The sequence below is a fragment of the Pseudopipra pipra genome, chromosome 6 (genome assembly GCF_036250125.1).
Source record: "Pseudopipra pipra isolate bDixPip1 chromosome 6, bDixPip1.hap1, whole genome shotgun sequence".
Lineage (NCBI taxonomy): Eukaryota > Metazoa > Chordata > Aves > Passeriformes > Pipridae > Pseudopipra > Pseudopipra pipra.
This window is the reverse complement of record NC_087554.1, coordinates 10,389,186-10,409,888: the sequence shown is the minus strand read 5'-3', so window position 1 is coordinate 10,409,888 and position 20,703 is coordinate 10,389,186. Positions and strand designations below refer to the sequence as shown.

Sequence of the window (20,703 nt, the reverse complement as noted above, 5' to 3'; positions counted from 1 at the left end):
TAATACTTGCCTGTCAGGGAGAGGCAAATGACTGTCTGGAACAAGCTTTCCTTCTGGGCTCTTTATGCTTTAGCTTAGAACCCAAGAAAGCAGACAAAGTTGCTGTTCATGACTTTATACACAACTTTTCAGTGGTGATTAACCCATCTATCAAAGGCAGACACTGAACATATAGGAGGAGGGGAGGGCATATGGAACAGAAAATGCCCCTGTGGGTGAGGGGCAGCTGTAGTGGAGAGACTGAGCAGCAGTTCTTTGCCAAGGTCACTGCTCTGACATGAGAATAGTAAGTGGGATTCAAGCAGAAGAACCCCTTTTCCCCTTGGAAATGCGTGGAAGCACCTCTCACAGTCTACAAAAGCTTCTCTGAACAAAGAGCCCCCTTACATGTTTATTAAAAGATCCTGACACAAAGCGATTCCCCTTTCAAAAACCTGTAACTCCAATAAAACTCCACAAACAGCAGCCACAGGTCCTTCCCAAGCAGTGCCAGAGCTCACCCAGCTGTACCAGGGAGACAATCATTTCAGCCATATCTGAAGTGCTTTAGCAAAACCACTGTTTGTGTTGGAACTGATATTTCTTAGCAATTGGCACTTCTAAGACTTAACATTTCCTTGTGTGTTTACATATCCCCTTCTAGGTTTTGTTTTAATTTCTACAAGTTGCTTCACATAGGGCTGGTCTCCATTATTGCAGCAGATGGTAAAAACTGCTGAGTAGCAAGGAAAAAAAAAAAAAGGCATAAAACCTGTTTTATATCTTACACACATTAGAAAAATGGCAGAATTACACAGAATGGAATATTGTTTTATGGAAACTACTACGTTAATATGAATTGCAGTAGCACTCCAGTCCCTAATCTCTTACTTGTCTAGACAGGGCACATAATGCATTTATCTTTAATGAGATATGAATTAATTTGCCTTGAAATACCTCAAAAGCTCTGTAATACTTTCCAGCAGCACAAACCTCGTCCTGCTGTCCTGCCAAGCACACAGAACTTATAAAACTTAGAACTACTGTTAAAAAAAGACAAACTAAAAAGAGCAGACATGAGTTGCAAACTATGGTATGGGTCACATCACAGTGCTATCTGGGAAAGTCAGGTATTTGGGTGGCTGTTTGACCAGAATGTCACTTCTGAGCTCAAAAGTAATAAATAGGAAAACACAAGTGACTCCCTTGGTTTTGTCTTTAACTTCTCCATAGAGCTAATCTCACCTGACTTCTCTTCCTCTGTTTCCCATAAACATTTTAACTGGAAAAACTTTATTTCTGGCTCTCCACATGATGCTATATAAATGGATGCAAAAGCTGTCTGTGTGACATAACTGAAGGTGGCCTAAAGGCACTCAAGCTTGGCTTTAGCCAAAAGCAACATTGCTATGTTAGCCTTAACATGCTGACAAAAAGCCAAGGGAATTAACTGGGGCAGGCTGTGGTCACCCAATAAACTGCTCACCACCACAGCTAGCACAAGAACTGCATCCCTTTCTACTCCATCTGTTTGTTCTCACCAGACATAAAGTGATCTTGTCACTGACCAGACTCCTCTGCAGTCAGCGTTCAGTATCAAAGAAGCAATAAATAAAATGCCATCTTATCCAAAGCTTCAAGGAACTGAGACTCCAATGAAAGAAGAAAACACAAAATCAAAAAAAAAAAAAAAGGTTCCTGACAAATGCTCAGAATAATGAGGAAAATGGTGCCTAGATGCTCTATCAGATCACGTTCTGTTCATGCATGGTCAAAATCTCTGCAAGTCATAATAGTTTCATAGCAGGTCACCCTGCAGAAGCACCCATTTCATTTTCTTCCCTCACCCCATATTTTCCCCAGTAATAATGATCTGGGATCATTAATAAAGATCCTAGCAGGACTACAGTTTCTGTAAATGCTCCTGTGTAGGAAACACAATGCCAAGTACTTATTTCAGTGTATTTTGCAAAGGTATCAGAGGAGGCACACTAGAAGAACTGTTGAAATTTGGTAGAAAACCTCCACAAATTGTAATTTGACAAGTAATTATCTTAGTCTGGAAACTGAGAACTTATATATATAAAAGGCTACCTATCACAGTGACTGTCTGCAATATCAGAAGTCATGTCTCACCCTACACATTTGCTTTAGAGCAGACAGACAGTTTATAACACGGAATTTCTCGTTTTTTCTCCTACTTGTCAGATGTACCAAAGGCAGAGCAGGATGACAGAAATTCTGACGATAAAATCTTGCTTTGGGCCTTATGGAAACTTGGTGCTGAGCTATACACTCAGCCCATAATTTTTTAAATACACAGAGACTATAATCTTCTCTATCCATAACTGGAGAAGGAACATTCTGAAGTTACACCATGTGAGATGCAAACCTAATAGCCAGGTGCTCTATGTGTAATTGTTCCATGCTTTTCATGTGTGAGATGATCAAGTGAGGTCAAAATACTGATGCATGTTTATAAACAAATTTTTCCTAATGATATTGAAACTAACTGTCTTACCAAAGAAAAGCATGTACTCATGGATCTGTTATTTGGAGAACAACAATTCTTCAGCCTTTGATAACCAGAAGATGTGTCTGAACACTGGTGGTCTAAAAGCTCTTGGGTTTTATTCTAAATGCCTTGAGATCCAGTAACAGTTATGGAACCACTGTAGAACTGCTCTCAAAGCTCCAAAGTGCCATTATTTGTAAGTAGCCAGTAATCAGACAAAGATACAGCTTTCATGTAATGATGTTTCCCCGGGGGCTGAATTTCAACGCAGGCGGCTCTTTCCTCTGCAATTGGCAGCTACAAAGTCTCCGTGACTCACCACTGAACTATGCAAATTTTGTAAATTTGTAAAACCAAAGCAACACAGAGTAGCTGTACACAGCAAGGATGTGAAACAGCTGTGCAAAAAGGAAAACGTTTGAAAACAAGAATTCTGTACTTAATAGCTGCTTGCTAAATTAAGAGTAGCGCACCGTAAAACACCAACCTGCACCCTATCCATCCCTCACAGAACCTATTTCAAGCCCTGAATCTTGTGTGCTTTATCCTTATATGCTTTTGGGGGGAGTTTACAGTTTCAACAGACTTATTAACTAATACAGGAACAGAAATACACGGGTAAGGATTCACCTACAATGGATTTTGCCTATGGTGGAGTTGACAGTGTAGGAGACTGCTGTTACTGTAGAGGAAATGGAATAATTTTCTTTTCCATGAGCTGTAGATGGAAGAAGAAGGTGTTTAAAGTACATCAATAGAGACTTTCAAGTAACCATGGAAAACCATTGGAATAAATTATCTCCAGCACTTGAAGATTTTGAGAACAGGACATTAGTGTCTGCCTAAGGATGGAGTCGGCATCTGGTCACAGGTGTTGACTCTGAAGCTTTTTCAAGACCCCCTCTTTGGGGCATTTGTTGGGATTACAAAAGAGCCCTTTCCTTTTTTGCCTTAATTTAATTTAATTTTCCATCTGAAATCATGTCTCTAGAGGATATCAACAACATGAGATGATGACTATTCATGAATATTTATTCCATTTCCTGAACAAACTTCAATGAGGACGAAATGGAAAAGGGTCTTCAGCACACTCTTTATGTCCTTCCAAAAGGGACACAAGAATATGAAGGTATTACCAATTTCTGCTACGTATGAAGTCCAAGACAAACACCTACTGGGGGGCCAGAACTATCCTTTGCTGACAGCTAAGAAACATCTTGGACACAGAAGAACCACTAAGGTTCCCCTTTGCCTGACACCATGATGTCAGTCTCTCTATGTGCCTTAAGATACTTCTCCCTCCCGCTGGACTTTCTAAGGGAAGAAGTTTGAGGGATTCCTCATGCGATATAAATGCACTAACAGGCTCTGAGTCATTTCCAGACAGAATAACAAGTAAACAGATCCAAAATTCCCACCCCACCCTCTATATTTTTTTAACAGTTATTCTCTGTTACAATATATTACTAACTGGAAGGGAGGAGTGGGCTTGTTACTAAGGTAAGAATTGGGACAGGTAGAATAGTTGGAGGAGAGTTCTCTCTATAAGCTGCTGTGGTGAACAGCCATGATTTGGCAGCTGGTGCATTCACCAGTGTGGTATTCCTCAGTGCTATCACAGTGACTCAGTCCCTCCAAGGGCCAGGCAGGCAGTCACTCCACAGAAGGTGCCAAAATGCTGTTTGTGAATCAGAGAGGAGGAAGGACAAAGATAAGACTTACTCAGCTGACAGAGAAATTTCTCAAGGGAATACATTTGAAGCCACCATTCTACAGTGCTTTTTTTCCCCCTCACATTTCCTTAGCCTTTGATGAAACAAGACTAAACAGAAACAGGTTTCCATTCACCCCTTTCCTTCAATTCCCACAGTTTACCTGAGTAAATCATAGGACAAAACACCATCAAGCTGGACTGTTGGCATCTCACATATCTTCCTGACTATAAACAGTTGCACAGAATGGATCACACTCATTCTCTCTCCTCCTACTCACTGGTTAAAAAAACCAGCATCATTCTTCTGATTTTGTTGAATCTACCCTTCCTGAAGTCCAGGCAAAGGTTAGAGAAGATGTAGGCTCATCATATATGGAATGATGTGTTACTGGGCCAATCACCTAGCCATTGCAAATTGGTGCCACTGTATGACAATAGAGATGTAACCAGCTGCAGATTCAACCCATTCATCTGTGTCCTTGGTATCTCAACCATTCTAAGATTATAACAGATGCAAATAAAAATAAAAAGACAAAATATTTATGCTTTACATCTAGTACCATAGCCTGTATTTCCTAAAACCTTTGATACTCTCGTTACCCTACCAGCTAAGGCTGTTTAATGAGATAACGTGGTTTCAGCTAAAATCTCAAACAAGCGGCTCCTGGACTCAATGGTTTAAGCCATGTAATCAAAATCAGTGGGAAAATAATTCTCTTTTGCCTTAAAGCTTTTCTTCTCATGATTAATTTGCTACATGTGTCTGACAAGGGGAAAGACAGTCCATACTATGATCTCTTAACAGACGGCAGTAGATCACAGAATTGTCACCAGCCCACATAAAAGATTCACTCTCCTGACCATATCTGTTACCTTACAGAGAAGACAAAACCCCTCCGCATTTCATTTCTCTTATAATAAATAGGTAGATCTTGCAGAGGCAGTAAAAATATTCATTGTGATTTGTTTTTAAATCTCCCTGCAACTTGGACATGATCTGTAAAAGACAACCTTGGATCCCTAAACTCAGCACATTATGTGTGAGAAGACTGAACTAAAACCAGGGAAAAGGTGAACAACCACCCTTTGACTTACACTGCTCCCTCACCACAGCTTGTTGACAGAGCAGTTGCAGCAACCAGTATCCAAACATGGGAGAAGCAGGAAGCTGAACATGATGCTCACCTCCCCACACATGAAAAGGTGTCAGACAAGCCAGAATTTATTCCCACAACCAACAAGAATGCTGTAAGCTTTAGAAGTGGTGCATGGCTCTCAGACAGACTCTGATGAAGCACTGGGTGGGCACTGACTCTCTAAGAGAAAGTTTGTGGCCTCCTGGAGAATTTACAGGTTGTGCTTTTACTAATAACTGGTACCTGGAACAAGGAATCAATCCTAGGCACTCTCACTGTGTTACAGTAATAGCTTGGTTTTGGTGAGGAGAAATTTATCACAAGAAAATCTTTCTCTCTTCAGTATTTAGCTACTCAAAGGGTAATAGTCCAGACAGACAAAAATGGTGAGGCAGTTCTTCCGTCAACTCGATTTTGCATAAAAATATTATTTTTCTTTGGGGTTTAACTGGAATAGAAAGGTGACATTATAGCACACGAGGATCTGGAAAATTTTATAACAATTTTAAACACAGGCATAGATTTGAATTTCTAATGAAGACTGTTACTTTCAGAATATCTATTAGTACTACACAGTTTTGTTTCCCTAACTTGACAGAAAAAAAAACAACTTACACTAAGCTAGATCAATAGGAAATATGAAAGAAATCCTAGTCACTCTTTTAATGTTCTTTTTTTTTATTACTAACAAAGTAAATTTACTAAAGCATTTGAATTACTTCAGACTCCCACTGATGCAAACGAGAGCAGGATTTGATACCTTTAATTAGGTGTAACCCCTTTGCTGTTGCATCAGTTATTTGCCTGGAAATCTAAGCCCTTATTTAAGACCAAAAAAAAACCCTGATACTGATCTGTGTTCTCTGACCTTTGCTTGTTATGTTTTCAGCCAGAACACCTGCCTGGTTTGCCTCACCTCTCAGCAAAAGGCACCTTGTTTCTCTTCACTCTGATAAGGTCTAGCAGCTGTTTCCACCTGCTTGTTTGTTCAGGGTCACCAAGCACCGAGAGCTGAGCCCGTGGAAACTGCAGTCTCACTTTTCTCCACTTCATGGTCATTGCACCACTCTAACATTGCAAAACCCTCTTATGTTGGTACACACTGTCCACTCCTGGTTCTCTGTGTGGATCCATAACTTTCTACACATCATTCTCTAAGAGAAAATAAGCCAACTCAGAATGGATTAAGTCTAGTAAACGAAGACATGGACACTGAGGTGTGTGTTATACATCTGGCAATTAGAGAGGTTTCCCACCTTCTTCCTCAGAGAAGTTTTCTCATGCAGGATCAGAGGTGACACATGTTTTTCAAACTCCTTATTACTCCTTTCCATTCACTGAGGCTAACATCAGATTTTTTTGGCCGTAGTCCAGCGAACATCAGATGACCGTCAAAAATGTTGGGTTTAGATACATTGTGACTGACAATAAGGCCATCTTATCATCCATGAGCTAAATTAAATTTCTTAAGAGCTTTTGCATCCCTAGGAAGCATTTGCTGCTTATGAAGTCACATATGAAGACTCAGCACACACTCCATCACACCTTTCATACAAGAAGGATATGTCCCTCTCTACAAGAAGATTCATAACCTGAAAGTATTCCAGATTCAAAATACTAATTGAACAATTCTTCTCATCTTTGGCTAAATCCTCTTTCACTTTGCACCTTTCCCCACATCATTTTCTAGTCTAACAAATACAAGCTACTTTTCCTCATGAGCTACTTGCACTTGCCCCTCAGCTTCACAGTCTACACTGCCAAGACTCAAAACTGGAAAGAAAAGAGGGAAAAAAAGGGGTGCCAGTAGAACGTTAAGAATGTCTAACCCTGCCTCTCTGAGGAGCCCTGGTTCTCCAAAAGAAGATTTGATTGTTTCAAAACAAGACACGGGTACTCAGGCCTCTCAGAATGCTCTTCCACTGACTGGGCCCAAAGAGCTCAACATCCACATTCAGTTGGCATGGCTACTTCATATCTTTTCCAGTGCAGGAAGTGTAGATTATGGACAGATTGCTGGCATCAGGTTAGCAAACTTGAAACATGAGAAGGGCAAAACACACACCACACTGCCTGGCAGAGGTTGTGTGAGAGGCTGAAAGAACCGAGGGTAGATGTGCTAGTGAAATGCAGTAATTTTCATGTATGGAAAGATTAAAAAAAAAAAAAAAAAAGCCTATTAGTTTGTCTACAGGAGTTAGGGACTGGATGGGAACCTTGCCTACACCTCCAAGAGGTGTTGTGTTTTAAACTGCAAGCTGTGACTGGCAAACACTTGAGACTTAACTGCTTTAAAACGATGTGACAAAAGACACTGCAATAGCATGCAGGTGGGTATTCTGCTTACACAAAGCTAGTTAAACTAGGGTTCACTTTTTAACTGATTGACACCATAAGCTCTTCATACTTTTTTTTTTCAGAAAGCTTTATTCCATGTTACAACTTTGATAATCTATTTGAATTACTGCATAGTATATAGTTTAAAACAGTGATGCAGCTCATTCAGATCTCTCAATTCTCCCCTGGAGCATTAGCTAGCAAGTACAATTTGCCTTATCTACTCCTGAACTAAGAACTAAGGGTGGGTGCTGTGGAAAGCACAGTACTAGACCAGACATGATTCATGTAGCACGTTACATCAACAGAGCAGGCTGGACAGTCAACAGAGAAGCAAACTTGGAGTACCAAGGAATTAAATTATTAAATATACAAAAAACACTAGATTTAGATATGATGTGATTTTTGGCTAGACAGAGACCAGGATTTCAACCCCGGAATGCACTTAATGTGTCTATTGATAGTTGTTGAGTGCAAGTCACCAGGGACTAAAAGTCCTGTGAAAAAGGAAACAAAGAACTTTGTACCCAAATGTAAGACTGCCCAAAACAAGTATCATGCTAAGGGGAGCAGCAGTCAACACCAAAATGCTGCATTTTCAAATTTCTGCCCTCAACTCCTCTCCTACAGCACTGCTGATGGAAAAATTGCCATTTCTGTTCCATTAGTGCTTCCTTCTCAATTTTTGAAGCCTCCTTTCTCTTCAGCACTGGTAAGAACTCCTCTCCCTGGAGCAGCACGAACCTCAAAGAGAGCAACTGAGGTACATGTGGCTGAGAACATGCTCGGTGAAATCATAATCAAGTTGCCCAAATAGGAATCAAGCAGTTAGTTTAGCACTTCTGGATATCTGCAGAGAAGCAGAATCTTGGTTATGAAGTGCTACAGCCTAACCATTTAAACCAGATTTTTCTCTAGAAAAGAGAGAAATGGAACTATTTTTTTCCTTTTTACTACTCTACTGCGAGACTAAAGATACAGGCTGACAAATGCTTTAAATAGGCCATTATAAAATGGATGCCATCCATTCTATCTGTACAGATAAACCAATGACCTGACTGATGGTCACTTCCAGAACCTGCCAAGGCAGCTTGTAAAGGCAGTTTCACAGCTTGTAAAGGCAGTTTCACAGCGGTGCCATCATCCATGCCCAGAGCTTCAGGGATGCAAAGAGGAGCCTCTCACCACAGAAACAAATATCATGAGACCTCTTTCTTAAGGACCCAATGGTGTTTGAAATTACTCACTAACCAGCTGCTGTGCTTGCAAAAGGTGGGTGCCAAATCCATGTGTTTATACAGGCACACACCCACCTTTGTGGAAGAAGAGGAAGCACCTTGCAGAGAATCACACTGAAGGCAGCTCTCCTTACCTCCCACAAAGAAATTCTGTGTAAATAATTAGAAGGGGCAGCCATGCCCTCAAGAGCCTCTACCACCAAGGACAAGCAAAAGAAAGGAATGGGTTCCACAGTGCCAAAGCTAAATGAGAAATGCAGGATACTCTTCCAGTTCCCTGGTACACTCTATCTAGATAACCAGTATCTTTAAAAAGCTCTTTCAAGAAAGAGAATTGAAAGCTACCAAAAAAAAAAAACAAACCAACAAAAAAATCAAAACAAAACCTTTCTAAAAAGAAGGTGTTGCTTTTTTTATCTATCAAATTAACAGAGAAAAGAAAAAAACCCAGGTACCCTAGCTTTAAATTAGAAGAGAGAGCTTACATAAAATGCTACTCTGAATGTAACTGAGAAGAAATGCAGCTAATCTTTGTGCAGCAAATCTTACCAGTATAATTTTTTTTTCCCTTTTACTTTTCCTCCTTGCTTTTCATTTGTTAGGCTAATGTATCACAACTGAAATAGGTCTAGTCAACAAGGCAGAAAAGGTTTTGATTTTCATAGGATAATAAGGAATGCTGTAATTTTTGCTGGGTTCTATACTTGAGCTTCTGACTGAAAATACTCTGTTAATTTGCAAGCTAGTCAGTGTTCCCTGGAGAAGTAAATGCTAGAGTATTTGAGCCTTAAACCCAGGAGCAAACAGACGTTATGCCCATCCAGCTACCTCTTGCCTGTGCTCGGCCTCTTTAAAGGCACAAGGCTGTTGGATGGAAGCCTGACGTGTCTGGGGGTGACTGCCAGCCCTCAGTGACACCTGAGAACATGAATGTCAGTCTGGGAATGTAAATGGCGCCTCCCGATAATGCAGCACCTCTGAGGAGCTGGATTGCATTGCCTGGAATTGCAAACAGCCCAATCCCTCCTCTGGAGACTTCAAAAACCAATAGCCATAAAAATACTGTCAAACGAGCCCTCCAGTAACGAAGAACAGCCTGAAGAGAACAGCTCTGTGATGCAAAGCCAAGGAGAAATACTGCCTGAGAGGAAATGTGGGGGGGGGGAAGATTATGCCTTATGTTTATGTAGTGTTTTGAGTGCTGTGTCCAGTTCTGGGCCCCTCAATTCAGGAAAGACATTGAGGTGCTGGAGCAAGTCCAGAGAAGGGCAACGATGCGGGCGAAGGGTTTGGAGGATAAGTCCAATAAGAAGCAGCTGAGGGAGCTGGGGGTGTTTAGCCTAGAGAAAAGGAGGCTCAGGGGGGACCTTATTGCTCTCTACATCTGCATGAAAGGAGGTTGTAGCCAGGCAGGGGTCGGCCTCTTCTCACAGACAACAAGGGACAGGACAAGAGGAGTTGGCCTCAAGCTGTGCCAGGGGATTCAGGCTGGACATCAGGAGTAGTTTCTTCATGGAAACAGTTGCTAAACATTGGAATGGGCTGCCCAGGGGAGTTGGTGGAATCACCATCCCTGAAGGTGTTCAAGAAATGACTGGATGTGGCACTCAGTGCCACAGTCTAGTTGACAAGGTGGTGATCAGTCAAAGGTTGGACTCAATGATCTCAGAGGTCTTTTCCAACCTAAATGATTCTGTAATAATGTATGCACTGTATGTATGTGTATATGCTTATGTATGTGTATTTGTACCTGCTTCAGGAGGACAAGCACCGTGATTTAAAAAGCAGACACAACCTATTTTCCACAAAGCTGCTTCTCCGGTGCCAAATTTCATTCCAGCCATGTGGATTTATTATTGCAATGCAGACTCTCCGCAAGACACATCTTTGCCTTCTTGTGAGGCTTTTGTGTCAGGTCTGAAAGCCCAAAAATGTCACATGAAAAACTTGCAGTGATTTCAGAGGCTTATAACTCGGCTCAGAAAATAAATGCTAACTGAGAGTTGTAGGGTTCCAGTTATTACAAATTATTGCAGTAATAAATTATATAGAGTTTAAATTTCAGAGCAGGTGGTTTGTGAAGGTGTTTGGAAAGTTTTTATATTTACCACCCAAATTTGTACCCAGAGTGCAGGAGCTATGGGAACCCTTAACTTTTAAAAGCTAAGCCTATAAACTGAACTTATGAAACTGGTTTGGTTTTTAGCATTTCTTCCCTACAGGCATAAAAGTTGAGCTTGTGTGATAGCACGTGTCTATTTATTTTACTTGGCAGACCAAAAATAAAAACCAAAGTGCTGTTCTAAGGAGGCAGCAACCTGAAGGCTCTGGGAGTGTCATCAGAACAGAGGTCCTGTTCCCAGGGCTTGGATCCCTACAGCTTCTACTACCAAAGTGTCCATCCCCAGACGGAGTTGCCAGTATCACCATTTTCAAATGACTGTCTTTACTTACAGACACAATTACACCAACTTCCTGGTGTGTTGTGCTGCACAGCAGGATGAATCAGTGATGGGTAGTAAGTGTGAGTGCTACAGAACAGTACATACTAGCTGTATTTTAAAATGACTGAGATAATCTCCAAACAAATCTCAAAAGATTTCCTTTTTTAACTGTCTGGGGAATATAAAATGTACACATGTATTACTTTGTTGCTAACATTTAAAATTAGCAGCAAAGAAGGAGAATCACTCTTACACTACCCAATAGTCTGTGAAGCCTGCAAGACTGGGAAGTGACCAGGAAATCCCACATGAGGCTCCAAGTATAAAAATTAATGTATATAAAAATTACCAAAGGAGACAGTGCAAAGTCTGCTGCAACTCATTTCCCAATACTTTTGCCTGAAGTTTACATATCTAAGAGAGTGACTTTTTTTTGGAAAAAAATTTTTGTCTATTTGGTAGATCTCTCCTCAGCAGCACTTTCTTCTTTCTCTTACCCAAATTTTCCAGTTCTCAGTCACATCCTACAATAGTTCTTCAGCCTTCTAGTACCAAAAGTGATTCATGTTCATCCTTAGTGTTTGAAGTTTTCAAGTACTTTCAGATTTACTCCTGCTAGGCATCTCTTAGTCAAATTAATATATGAGTGTTTGCCTTGCTCTGCTTAAATAACCAAGTACGTCTGTAGGTTGTTTTTCCCACTTAGCTTCTTCTCCAGCCTGGCAACCTCTAAATAAGGTGTTTGTACCGTGGGCACGCTGAAAGTTCAAAATGAGTGTGAGAGGGGAAATAAACACTAACAAATGCAGTTTTGTTTCGGCAGCTGCTGCGGCGAGAGCGTCGGCGAATGACGCGCCCCAGGATTTCAGTGATTAGGAGCTAACGTGATCAGTTCTGATTGTGCCTCCCTCATAAAAGGCTGCCACCATGAAGTTTGACAAAAATTTGCATTCAGCCCTCAAGTTCTTCAGCTGGAACACTAATAACAGTATTAGTTCTGGATGGAGCACTGGCTTGGTAAGCGAGGCAGCCTTCCCATATGGAAAACGCAGATGGGCCCTTGACATATGAAGCTTAAGATTGTTGGAGAAAGTTAATTTAGAAGTAATTTTTACAGCTGTGAAGAATGATTAGACACCACAGGCAAGCCAAATACTTTATGAAACACCATCAGCAGTGTGTTCCACAGCTAAGAAGGTTGTAAAGTTTGCTTTTGTACACTGGGTTTGAAGATGATGAGCATATTTGCTTGAAAAAGATATTTGGATTGCTTTCATTACACATATCTTATTACTAAAAAGCACTGTTGACACTTTGTATAAAAGCAAGCTATAGCTTAGAATAGTTGCAATTCATTTTGTACCTTGACTTACCAGCTAATCTATAAGCTTTGCAAAATAGTAACAAAAAGTAAGTATAGCATAAACAAAAGCTTTCTTTTGCTACTTGCCTTTCTCAGACTTTAATAGCAGCATGAAAAATATGAGCTGAAAGAGGGAAAACTTTAGAGGATGATACAAGAAAAGATGTACTAATTTCAGGCTTTATGCCCATTAAAAATAGAAACTTCTGCCATAATTCTTTTCTTTTTTTTCAGTGTTTTATAAAATAGTTAAAGAGCTCCTTCTGTGAAAGATCTGGAAGTTAGTTACTCTGAAAAAAAGCCAGTCTTAGAGCACAAAAAAAGAGTCCATTTTGGTAAGACTATAACCAAAGAAAACCTACCAGTTGTTCTAAGCAGTGGTACATGCTGAATTTTTTCATGGGACCTGTTTGCAAGACTCAGGTAAAGAACACTGTTGATCTTTTAAACCTCTTTGAGAATCCTTTAGCAACTGTATTTCCAGAGGGGAGGGGGATTTACTGTCCCACCTCTCTCCCCCCTCCCCAAAGTGACATTTCACAACCAGTTGTGCATCACTGTGTTAGGCTGAAAAGCAAATAGAGCCATATATTGTTCCACAGACCTCTCACAATAGAAGATTAGGGGTTTGCTATAAGTTTATAAAGCAATTTTTTTATTAATTACAAGAGCACTGTTACACTAAGGATTTACTCACACTGTGACTGTAACTGTGTAACTGTCTTTGCTATTTAACATTTACATCTGACAAATTTAATATTCAGATCAAACACCTCACTGAAATTCTGTTTCCAACTCATAATATTCATAAGTTAAATTAATTAAAACCACAAATATTTTTGACTGCTTGCCCCAATGGTTTTGTGTGTTTTAAAGCATTCCAAAATTTTGTTAGGTGAACTCTATCACAGTCTTCTGAACAATGAACCCCCAAGCATTTGTTTGATTTTCCAAAGGAAAAAATGTGTTCACTTACATGATTTCTTTTGTTTTCTCCGTCCCTTATAGATGTAATAACTGTTTCAGAAAAAACTGTTGATCCAGTTTTATTATCTGTAACCTGACACAGCAAAAGAAGAACAAAATATCAAACCACATCTTTTTATTAGCCCTTTGCTACTCTCAGCCCTACATTCTTCAATAATTAACCCACTCCCACCCCCTCCTTTTTTCCCCGTTTTGCTGTCACTCATATTAAATGCTATTCTGAGGGGGAAAAGTAGATGACAAGGCTACCTCCTTATCTATTTAAAATGTCACTGTGATGAAGGTGGCTGAGCAGGAGATGGTCATTCTTTTATGACCCATGTAATAGCTGTAGCTGTGTTCTGTTTTTAGGAGGCACGTTTTTCAACATAAATTATTATTTCACATTAACCTTTTATGACGTGTCCTTACACAGTGACTAATCAAGCACGTAAGATACAATAAAACCCCAAAGTAATTATCACCAGTAAAGTTTATGCTCCAAGTTATTTTATTCCTCCCCAAAACATTCAAAATTGTTTTTATTTTTGAAGGAAAGGTGTGTAAGAATGAACAGCTCACCATATACGTGTTTTCTCATACCTTATCAATTTCTTGATGAGTCTGAACAGTTCTGTTACCAATTCTGGTTTCCTTGTCGGACTCGTTATGGTAGTTGGGAGGTAAGTTTTCAAAGTTTACTTCTGACAGCTTTTTTGCCCCTTCCTCTTCAGCTTCCATCTGCCAAATTTAAAAAAAAATAACAAACAACTGAAAATTAGCAAAAATGACACAAAGGAGAAGAAGCAAAGCTTCTTGTGCAGCCCTCAGTAGCACCCTGTTTAATGACATTCTGCTGTTAGCACAGATGCCCCTGGATGAGAACGCTTACTCAGCTGCTTCAGACACTGAGCACAGCAGCTCTTCTAATGGACTAGAAAAACAGTGGTGAGCTAAACCCTTGAGCTCTGGGCTGTTAGAGCCAAAGTCAGTCCCCGTGAGGAAAAAGGGTGCAGACTAATGAACAACTGGTATCTGCACAGCCTGATGCCAGTCAAGAGCCCAGGTTTCTATTTTTCCCACAAAACCACTAAAGATTTAAGATAGACTTTCCTATCTGACAAAGAGGAGAAAATATTCTGGCAGGACAGAGAGATAAAGCAGCAGTCCTATAGATGAGGGTGCATACATCCAGAATTTCATTCTCTATTTCAGTTCCCACTGTCATTGTTTGCCAGATGAAGAAGGGCATGAGTCTTGTAAACAACACAAACTCTGAATAAATCGTATCCCTTTGTTGTTTGCAACCACTGTAACAGAGCTAGGAGGCCACAAGTTCAGCCAGGCTGAACAACTGAATTTTTCCCAAGATAAAATTTCTCTTTTTGGTGTGTCTGTTTATTTTAAACAACAGCTGCAAAGCTTTTAGAGTGTAAAGCATTTATCTACTAAGATGCAGCTCAAACAACACACATTTTGTGCTGTACACAGACCATTCCTCAGTCCAGAACTGACTACAGGAAGAGTAAAACAGGCAGAAATTTTGACAACATCTTTATTTATAACTAAGCCTATTTGCAGCACTGTAAAGAATGTTTTGTCTCAATGTGTTTTCAGTCTAAATTAAGTGGATGACAGAGACACATTTCAGCAACTGTCCAGATGACAGTAGAAGTTCAGAAATTACCTAATTATAATAAACAAAGGTCTGGTTCCCCCACTAGTTGCCAGTTACAGAGGTTTTTTGACTGTATTTTTGAATGAGAGGAAAAGAGAACCTGGGAGATTCTTAGCATGAAGGGGGGGAAAGTACACAAGACAGGGGAGCGCAGGGACAAAATCTTTTGACAAGCGGTATGAGACAATGGCTCGGGGTCTGATCTCAATTCCTGGCTTTGAAACGGGTCCTGTGCGATTCTGGGCCGGCAATTTGAGATCAAGACACGGAATTACATCTCATTCTCCACACATGTTTTCAGGACTGTCTCACAGCTTTGAATCCTGGTTTGGGATAGTCGCGTGTCTTAGTTCCTGCTGCACCAAGACAATATAACTAATTCTTCCCTTCACTCCTCCCCTCGCCACGTACTGTTCCTTTCTCACTCCTGGGATCCAGACGGGACTGTTTGCCCGCACCTTTGCCTCGCCGTCCGCCGGCACCGCTGCGGGAGGGCGGCTGTCCGGGGACATCGCAGCGATGCCCGCACTCGGCGAGCCCCGAGCGGGCGGGGAGGCTGACAGGGGACAGCGACAGCGCCGGGGCAGCGCCGGGACCCCCACGGCCGGTCCCCCCATCCCATCCCCGCCCCGCCTGCGGGGAACAGCGGCTGCTTGCGCCGGGGGGATTCCGGGAGAGCTCAGGTCCCGCCCCGGGCCGCGGCTCCTCCCGGCAGGGCCGCCCGCCCGCTCCTTTGTCCCTCGGGCGCGGGTGATGCTGGCGGCGCTGCCCGCAGGTGCGGCCCTGCCCGGGGGGCTGCGGGACGAAGGAGCCCCTCACTCACCACCCCCCCCGCCCCTCGCCGCCTCCTCACCTCCTGCACCGCGTTGCGCAGCTTGTGCTGCGTGTCCTCCATCAGCGCCTCCACCTCCCGCAGCATCTCGCCCAGGCTGGCGGCCCTTCTCCGCCCGCCGCCGCCGCCCGCCGCGGCGCAGCACAGCGCCCACAGCAGCGCCCACAGCAGCGCCCATCGCCGCCCCGGACCCGCTCCCCGCCGCATCCCGGTGGCCGCCGCTCCCGCTGCCGCTCCCGCCGGGGCCGCTCCGCGGTGCGGGGCTGGCGGGCGGAGCCGGGGCGGGGCGGGGCGGGACCGGCGGCACCTCAGCGCTAGTCCGGCCCCGCAGCCCTCGCTGGAGCCCCCGGCCCGGGGAGTGCGAGGGGCAGGGCAGGCAGCGGGGCCCTGGGCAGAGAAACTCACCCCGGGGAGGACAGAAGGGCAGAGATGCTGAGGGAGAGGGAGGGATGCTGAGGGAAAGGGGAAGATGCTGAGGGAAAGGAGCAATGGGAGTTTCCCGTTCAGACACGAGACTTTCCTTCTCTCTGTGTTTTGAATAGGTTTGATGCGAAGGGGAGGGTCAGAGCTGCGTGGCACCTCCATTATGTGTTTTGCTTTCCAGGCTCCGGCGAAGACTCTCAGAAGACGTTTTCAGCTCCGAGGACCAGCTCGGTCTCAGAGGAGTGACATGTCCTGCATCTGGCTGGCCAGCACCCCACTCTCCCTGATTGATTCCTTTCAAAGTTTTTTTTAAAAAATACTCAGACAACATCATAATTTTCTATCTCTATGTGTATTCCCCAATTCCCACATTACTTTTCCTCTTTGTGCTTCACCCCAAGAACTTCACGGACAGATTTTGCTGCAGTCAGCTTGCTGCTCTGGGGCAGCACTGTTGTTCCAGGAGGGAACTGTCCTATAAGCCTCGTTTTATTTTGGAGCCTGAGTGAGAAGTAAAGGTGAGTAAACTATTTAAGTCCTGCAAGCACATTATTACAATAGTCGACAGTATAAACCCAGTGCTATTGTCAGGCTAAGGCAGCTTCAGTCAGTTCTGAATGCTCCCAGAAATGCAGTAGAGAACAGCAGAGTCAGGAAGGCCCCTGTGTCCCTGGAGGGAAACCCTTCCCTCAGTCTCCCAGCCACAGCACATCAGGCTTCTGTTCAGTGCCACAGAAGGTTTCGTTCTGGACACACCTTAAGACTTAGTGTATTGGTACAGTAGTTTGATTTTTCTTTTTGTAGCTGCCAACTCTTGGACTACACAATTTAAGTAATAATGAATGATAGTAGCTACCTGGAATCACTCAATAGCTGAACTATGTTCCATCACATTGTAGGAAGTATGGCCTATGGAACAATCCTTTACTGGCAGAGAAATGTTTAGACAAGATACTCCTCTTTTCCACCTCTGTTTTTATGGTTAGGTTTCCAGTTCACCCACTGCCTCAAATCAGCTTAATAACATTCACAATTTGCAGGTGACACTTAAGTAACATTTAGAATGTTAATTTTCTTAGTTTTGAGGAGTAACTGAAGTTTAGATCAGGTACAATGAAAACATTAAAAAAAGCTGTTTGAGGCCCAAATTCCCAAAGGCATATGATCATCAGATTCCTAAGGAAATGGATTAGAAATTGGATACTTCTTTGTAATATCTTTGTAAATTTGGGCCTCAAACCAATTTTCCAAACAATCCAAACATATATAAATGTTAATTGACTGAGTAGTTTAGAAGAGGTAGATCTAAAGAGCTGAAGGCTCCCTTTCTTGCAGTGAGACAAGGGCCACAGTCCCAAACCCTGGCTTGGCAAGACTCTCCCATACTGCCTTCAATGAATGTGGTGACATTGATGGGGCTGACAGGATGTGAACTCATGCATTGTTTGGCCAATTATCTAGATGCTGCAGGATACACTTTATTCAGTATTGATACAGTGAATCAAGACTAAATTCATCTTTCAACATGGAGAAGTACTGTGCAGTTAACTTACAATGCAAGCACAGTTATTCTGACTGTTTTGATGGATTTTAACTCAGTTTTTCTAGCTCCTTTGAGTGAGCTTTCTTCGGACAGGGGTTGAGCTGAGTGGTGAGGATGCACTTGTATCCCAGAGTGGAAGATCTGCAACTGAAATCAGTGCAGAATAACTCTTCTGCTTTTCCTCTGTCACCTTGGTTTACTTCACAATAACTTTCTTGTGCACACACAGACTACGATTATAGCCAGGGGAGACAAATGATGTCTTCTAAGCTGAACCATCAGGAACCCTTAGGGTGCCTGCTTAGAATTGCACTTCACCCCAGAGCTGCTGAAGTGCCCTGCACCCATAATTGCATTTGCAAGGACAGCCAGGGGCACAGGGGTGACATACCTCGTTCATATGTTGAGTCAGGTGATCAGGTTAACACAAAACAGATCTAGTTCACAGTGCTCCCATGAAGTGCCTGAGCTCATCAGCCCTACTGAGAGACTGAAATACATGAGGGCACGGTGCTATGCACTTATTTATTTCAGCATAAGTGTTTAATTACTTATACTGAGAATGTTAAACCTGGGTTATCTCCCACTGAGGCTAGTGGGAAAATTCCCATATATTCCAGAGGGACTTACACTCTGTCTTTAAAGAGAGTTACTGAGGATCAGAAGGAGTTTATAGTATTGATCACCTCTTCTGGTCATTTGTTCTACTGTTTTTATCTTCTATGATTGAAGCAACAGTGACAACAACAACAACAAAGAAAAAGTGTAAAAATTCATCTGTATTTAACCTAACAGAACCCTGTAATCTCTCTACTGTATTTTTACAGCAGGAAGAAAGTCATGTCAATTGAAAATATTGCTTCTGTTTAAAAGCATGCTGCTGGGGACATGGGATTAACCATGAATAGCAGGTTATTAAGTTAGACTGGAGCAAAGTCTTGTTTAAAATGATATTAGGGCAAAGATGTCAGAGAATATGTTTTGGACTATAACAAATTTTCATAGCTGAGGTGCAACCCAGAGAGACAATCTTTTTCCAAGACAAACCAACACAGCTAAAAAGCATCTCTTCCTGAACACATATATTGCACAAAAACCAATACATTACACAGAAGCACATATAATCTTTTTTCCAGGATAGAATTTATTCTTAGACTTCAGACAAGATGAGCTGGAATAATTTTAGAACAAATATATACACAGTTAGAAAAAGCATGTTCCAGAGATATCACCTAAAAGGAGTTTTTAAGGCTTAGATCAGCAGCCATACAAGACACTTAAGGCAGATTTGAGGCAAAGATGGCCCCCCATCATGGGGAATGAACTCTTGTCAAAGGCAGACATCATCTGAATCAGTGATTCTGGAGAATAAAAACCACCTTCTGGTTGGATGAGTTTTGAGACAAAAGACCATTGTTCCTGAAAGCAGCAGGGTAGGGAGTTGTGCATCTTTGATTTATTTTTTCCCACACATTGTTTATTCATTTAAAGGCAGTACATTATATTCTGTTTTCTGTGTTTCAGACATCTGTTATTTTGCATGTCCATTTACCAATCAATTAATAGAGATCTCTTCCCTCTCCAACAATTGTGCTGTGAACAATCAATCAATTAGTTAGCTGCAGAAAAAAAGAATAGCAAGATGTCTGGCTAATACACAACGTATAATGCAAGAAGAAAAGGCAGCCTTCTGAAGTATGTGAGTAAAAACAACATCAAACATCTGTACAACAAAGAAAAAAAATCTATCACCAGCAGGCAAAAATTCCAGAAACAGAAAGCCTTAATTCCTTGCTGAAGGGGGAAAGAGAGCATGAGAGAGGGAGAGCAGAGTTAAGAGAGGGGATTAACACCAGTTAAATTTGCAGGTTTTTACCATTTTAAGCTGTATATGTCTCAGTTGTTCTTGTGAATTCCCTCCCAGAGGCTGTACCACACAGCTGGAGTCAGTCCAGGATGTTTAGGATGTCAGCAATAAGTATAATTACCTCGTGAAGTTATTTCCTTTATTAGTACAGTATCAGTCAGGGGTTTTCCACGGGAAAGACGATCTCCAAACAGATTAAGATGTGGTAAAAGTATTGTCTACTCTTTTTACTGATAATTTGTTGTATCAGATTACTTGGGTGTATAAAGCTCTAAGTTGTAGTAAAAATGTTTTTCTACTCACATGAGGTTTTACAGCATGGAAACTTGTAAATGTTGGGACTGAATAACTTGAAATATAAAAACCCACAGTTATTTTGCTGGGTCAGCTCAGTGTTTAACTTTCTGACCATTTTTGTACGTTGAACATATATAAAATTTTTAAACTCAACTTGACATCTGGGAGCCTTAGAGAAGATTTAGGAAAGAATTAGGCATTTCAAAGCAATTAGGGCAGAGTCAGTTAATGATCATAGTTTTGTCAGGTCTTTCTCAAGTAAATAGGTGTTAAGGACATGAAATGCTCACATATGTTTGGGAGAAACTTGACTGAATGAGAGGAAGGGTAACAGACTGAATTTTCTTGGAATTATGGGTCCAGAAAAATTT

The 20,703-nt window shown here is 41.8% G+C and overlaps 1 protein-coding gene across 1 annotated transcript in view; it reads right to left on the bottom strand.

Annotated features, from left to right (window-relative positions):
• The window catches only part of DKK3 (dickkopf WNT signaling pathway inhibitor 3), a 28,955-nt gene extending 12,153 nt beyond the window's left edge, over window positions 1–16,802 (bottom strand). Inside the window, exons 1-3 of the mRNA XM_064657306.1 lie at window positions 16,224–16,802; window positions 14,296–14,433; window positions 13,703–13,786 (exon numbers count right to left, since the gene is read on the bottom strand). Coding sequence (XP_064513376.1) covers window positions 13,703–13,786; window positions 14,296–14,433; window positions 16,224–16,787 — 786 coding nt within the window. The 5' untranslated portion in view covers window positions 16,788–16,802. The remainder of the gene's footprint in view (window positions 1–13,702; window positions 13,787–14,295; window positions 14,434–16,223) is intronic.
• Window positions 16,803–20,703: the final 3,901 nt, after the last annotated feature.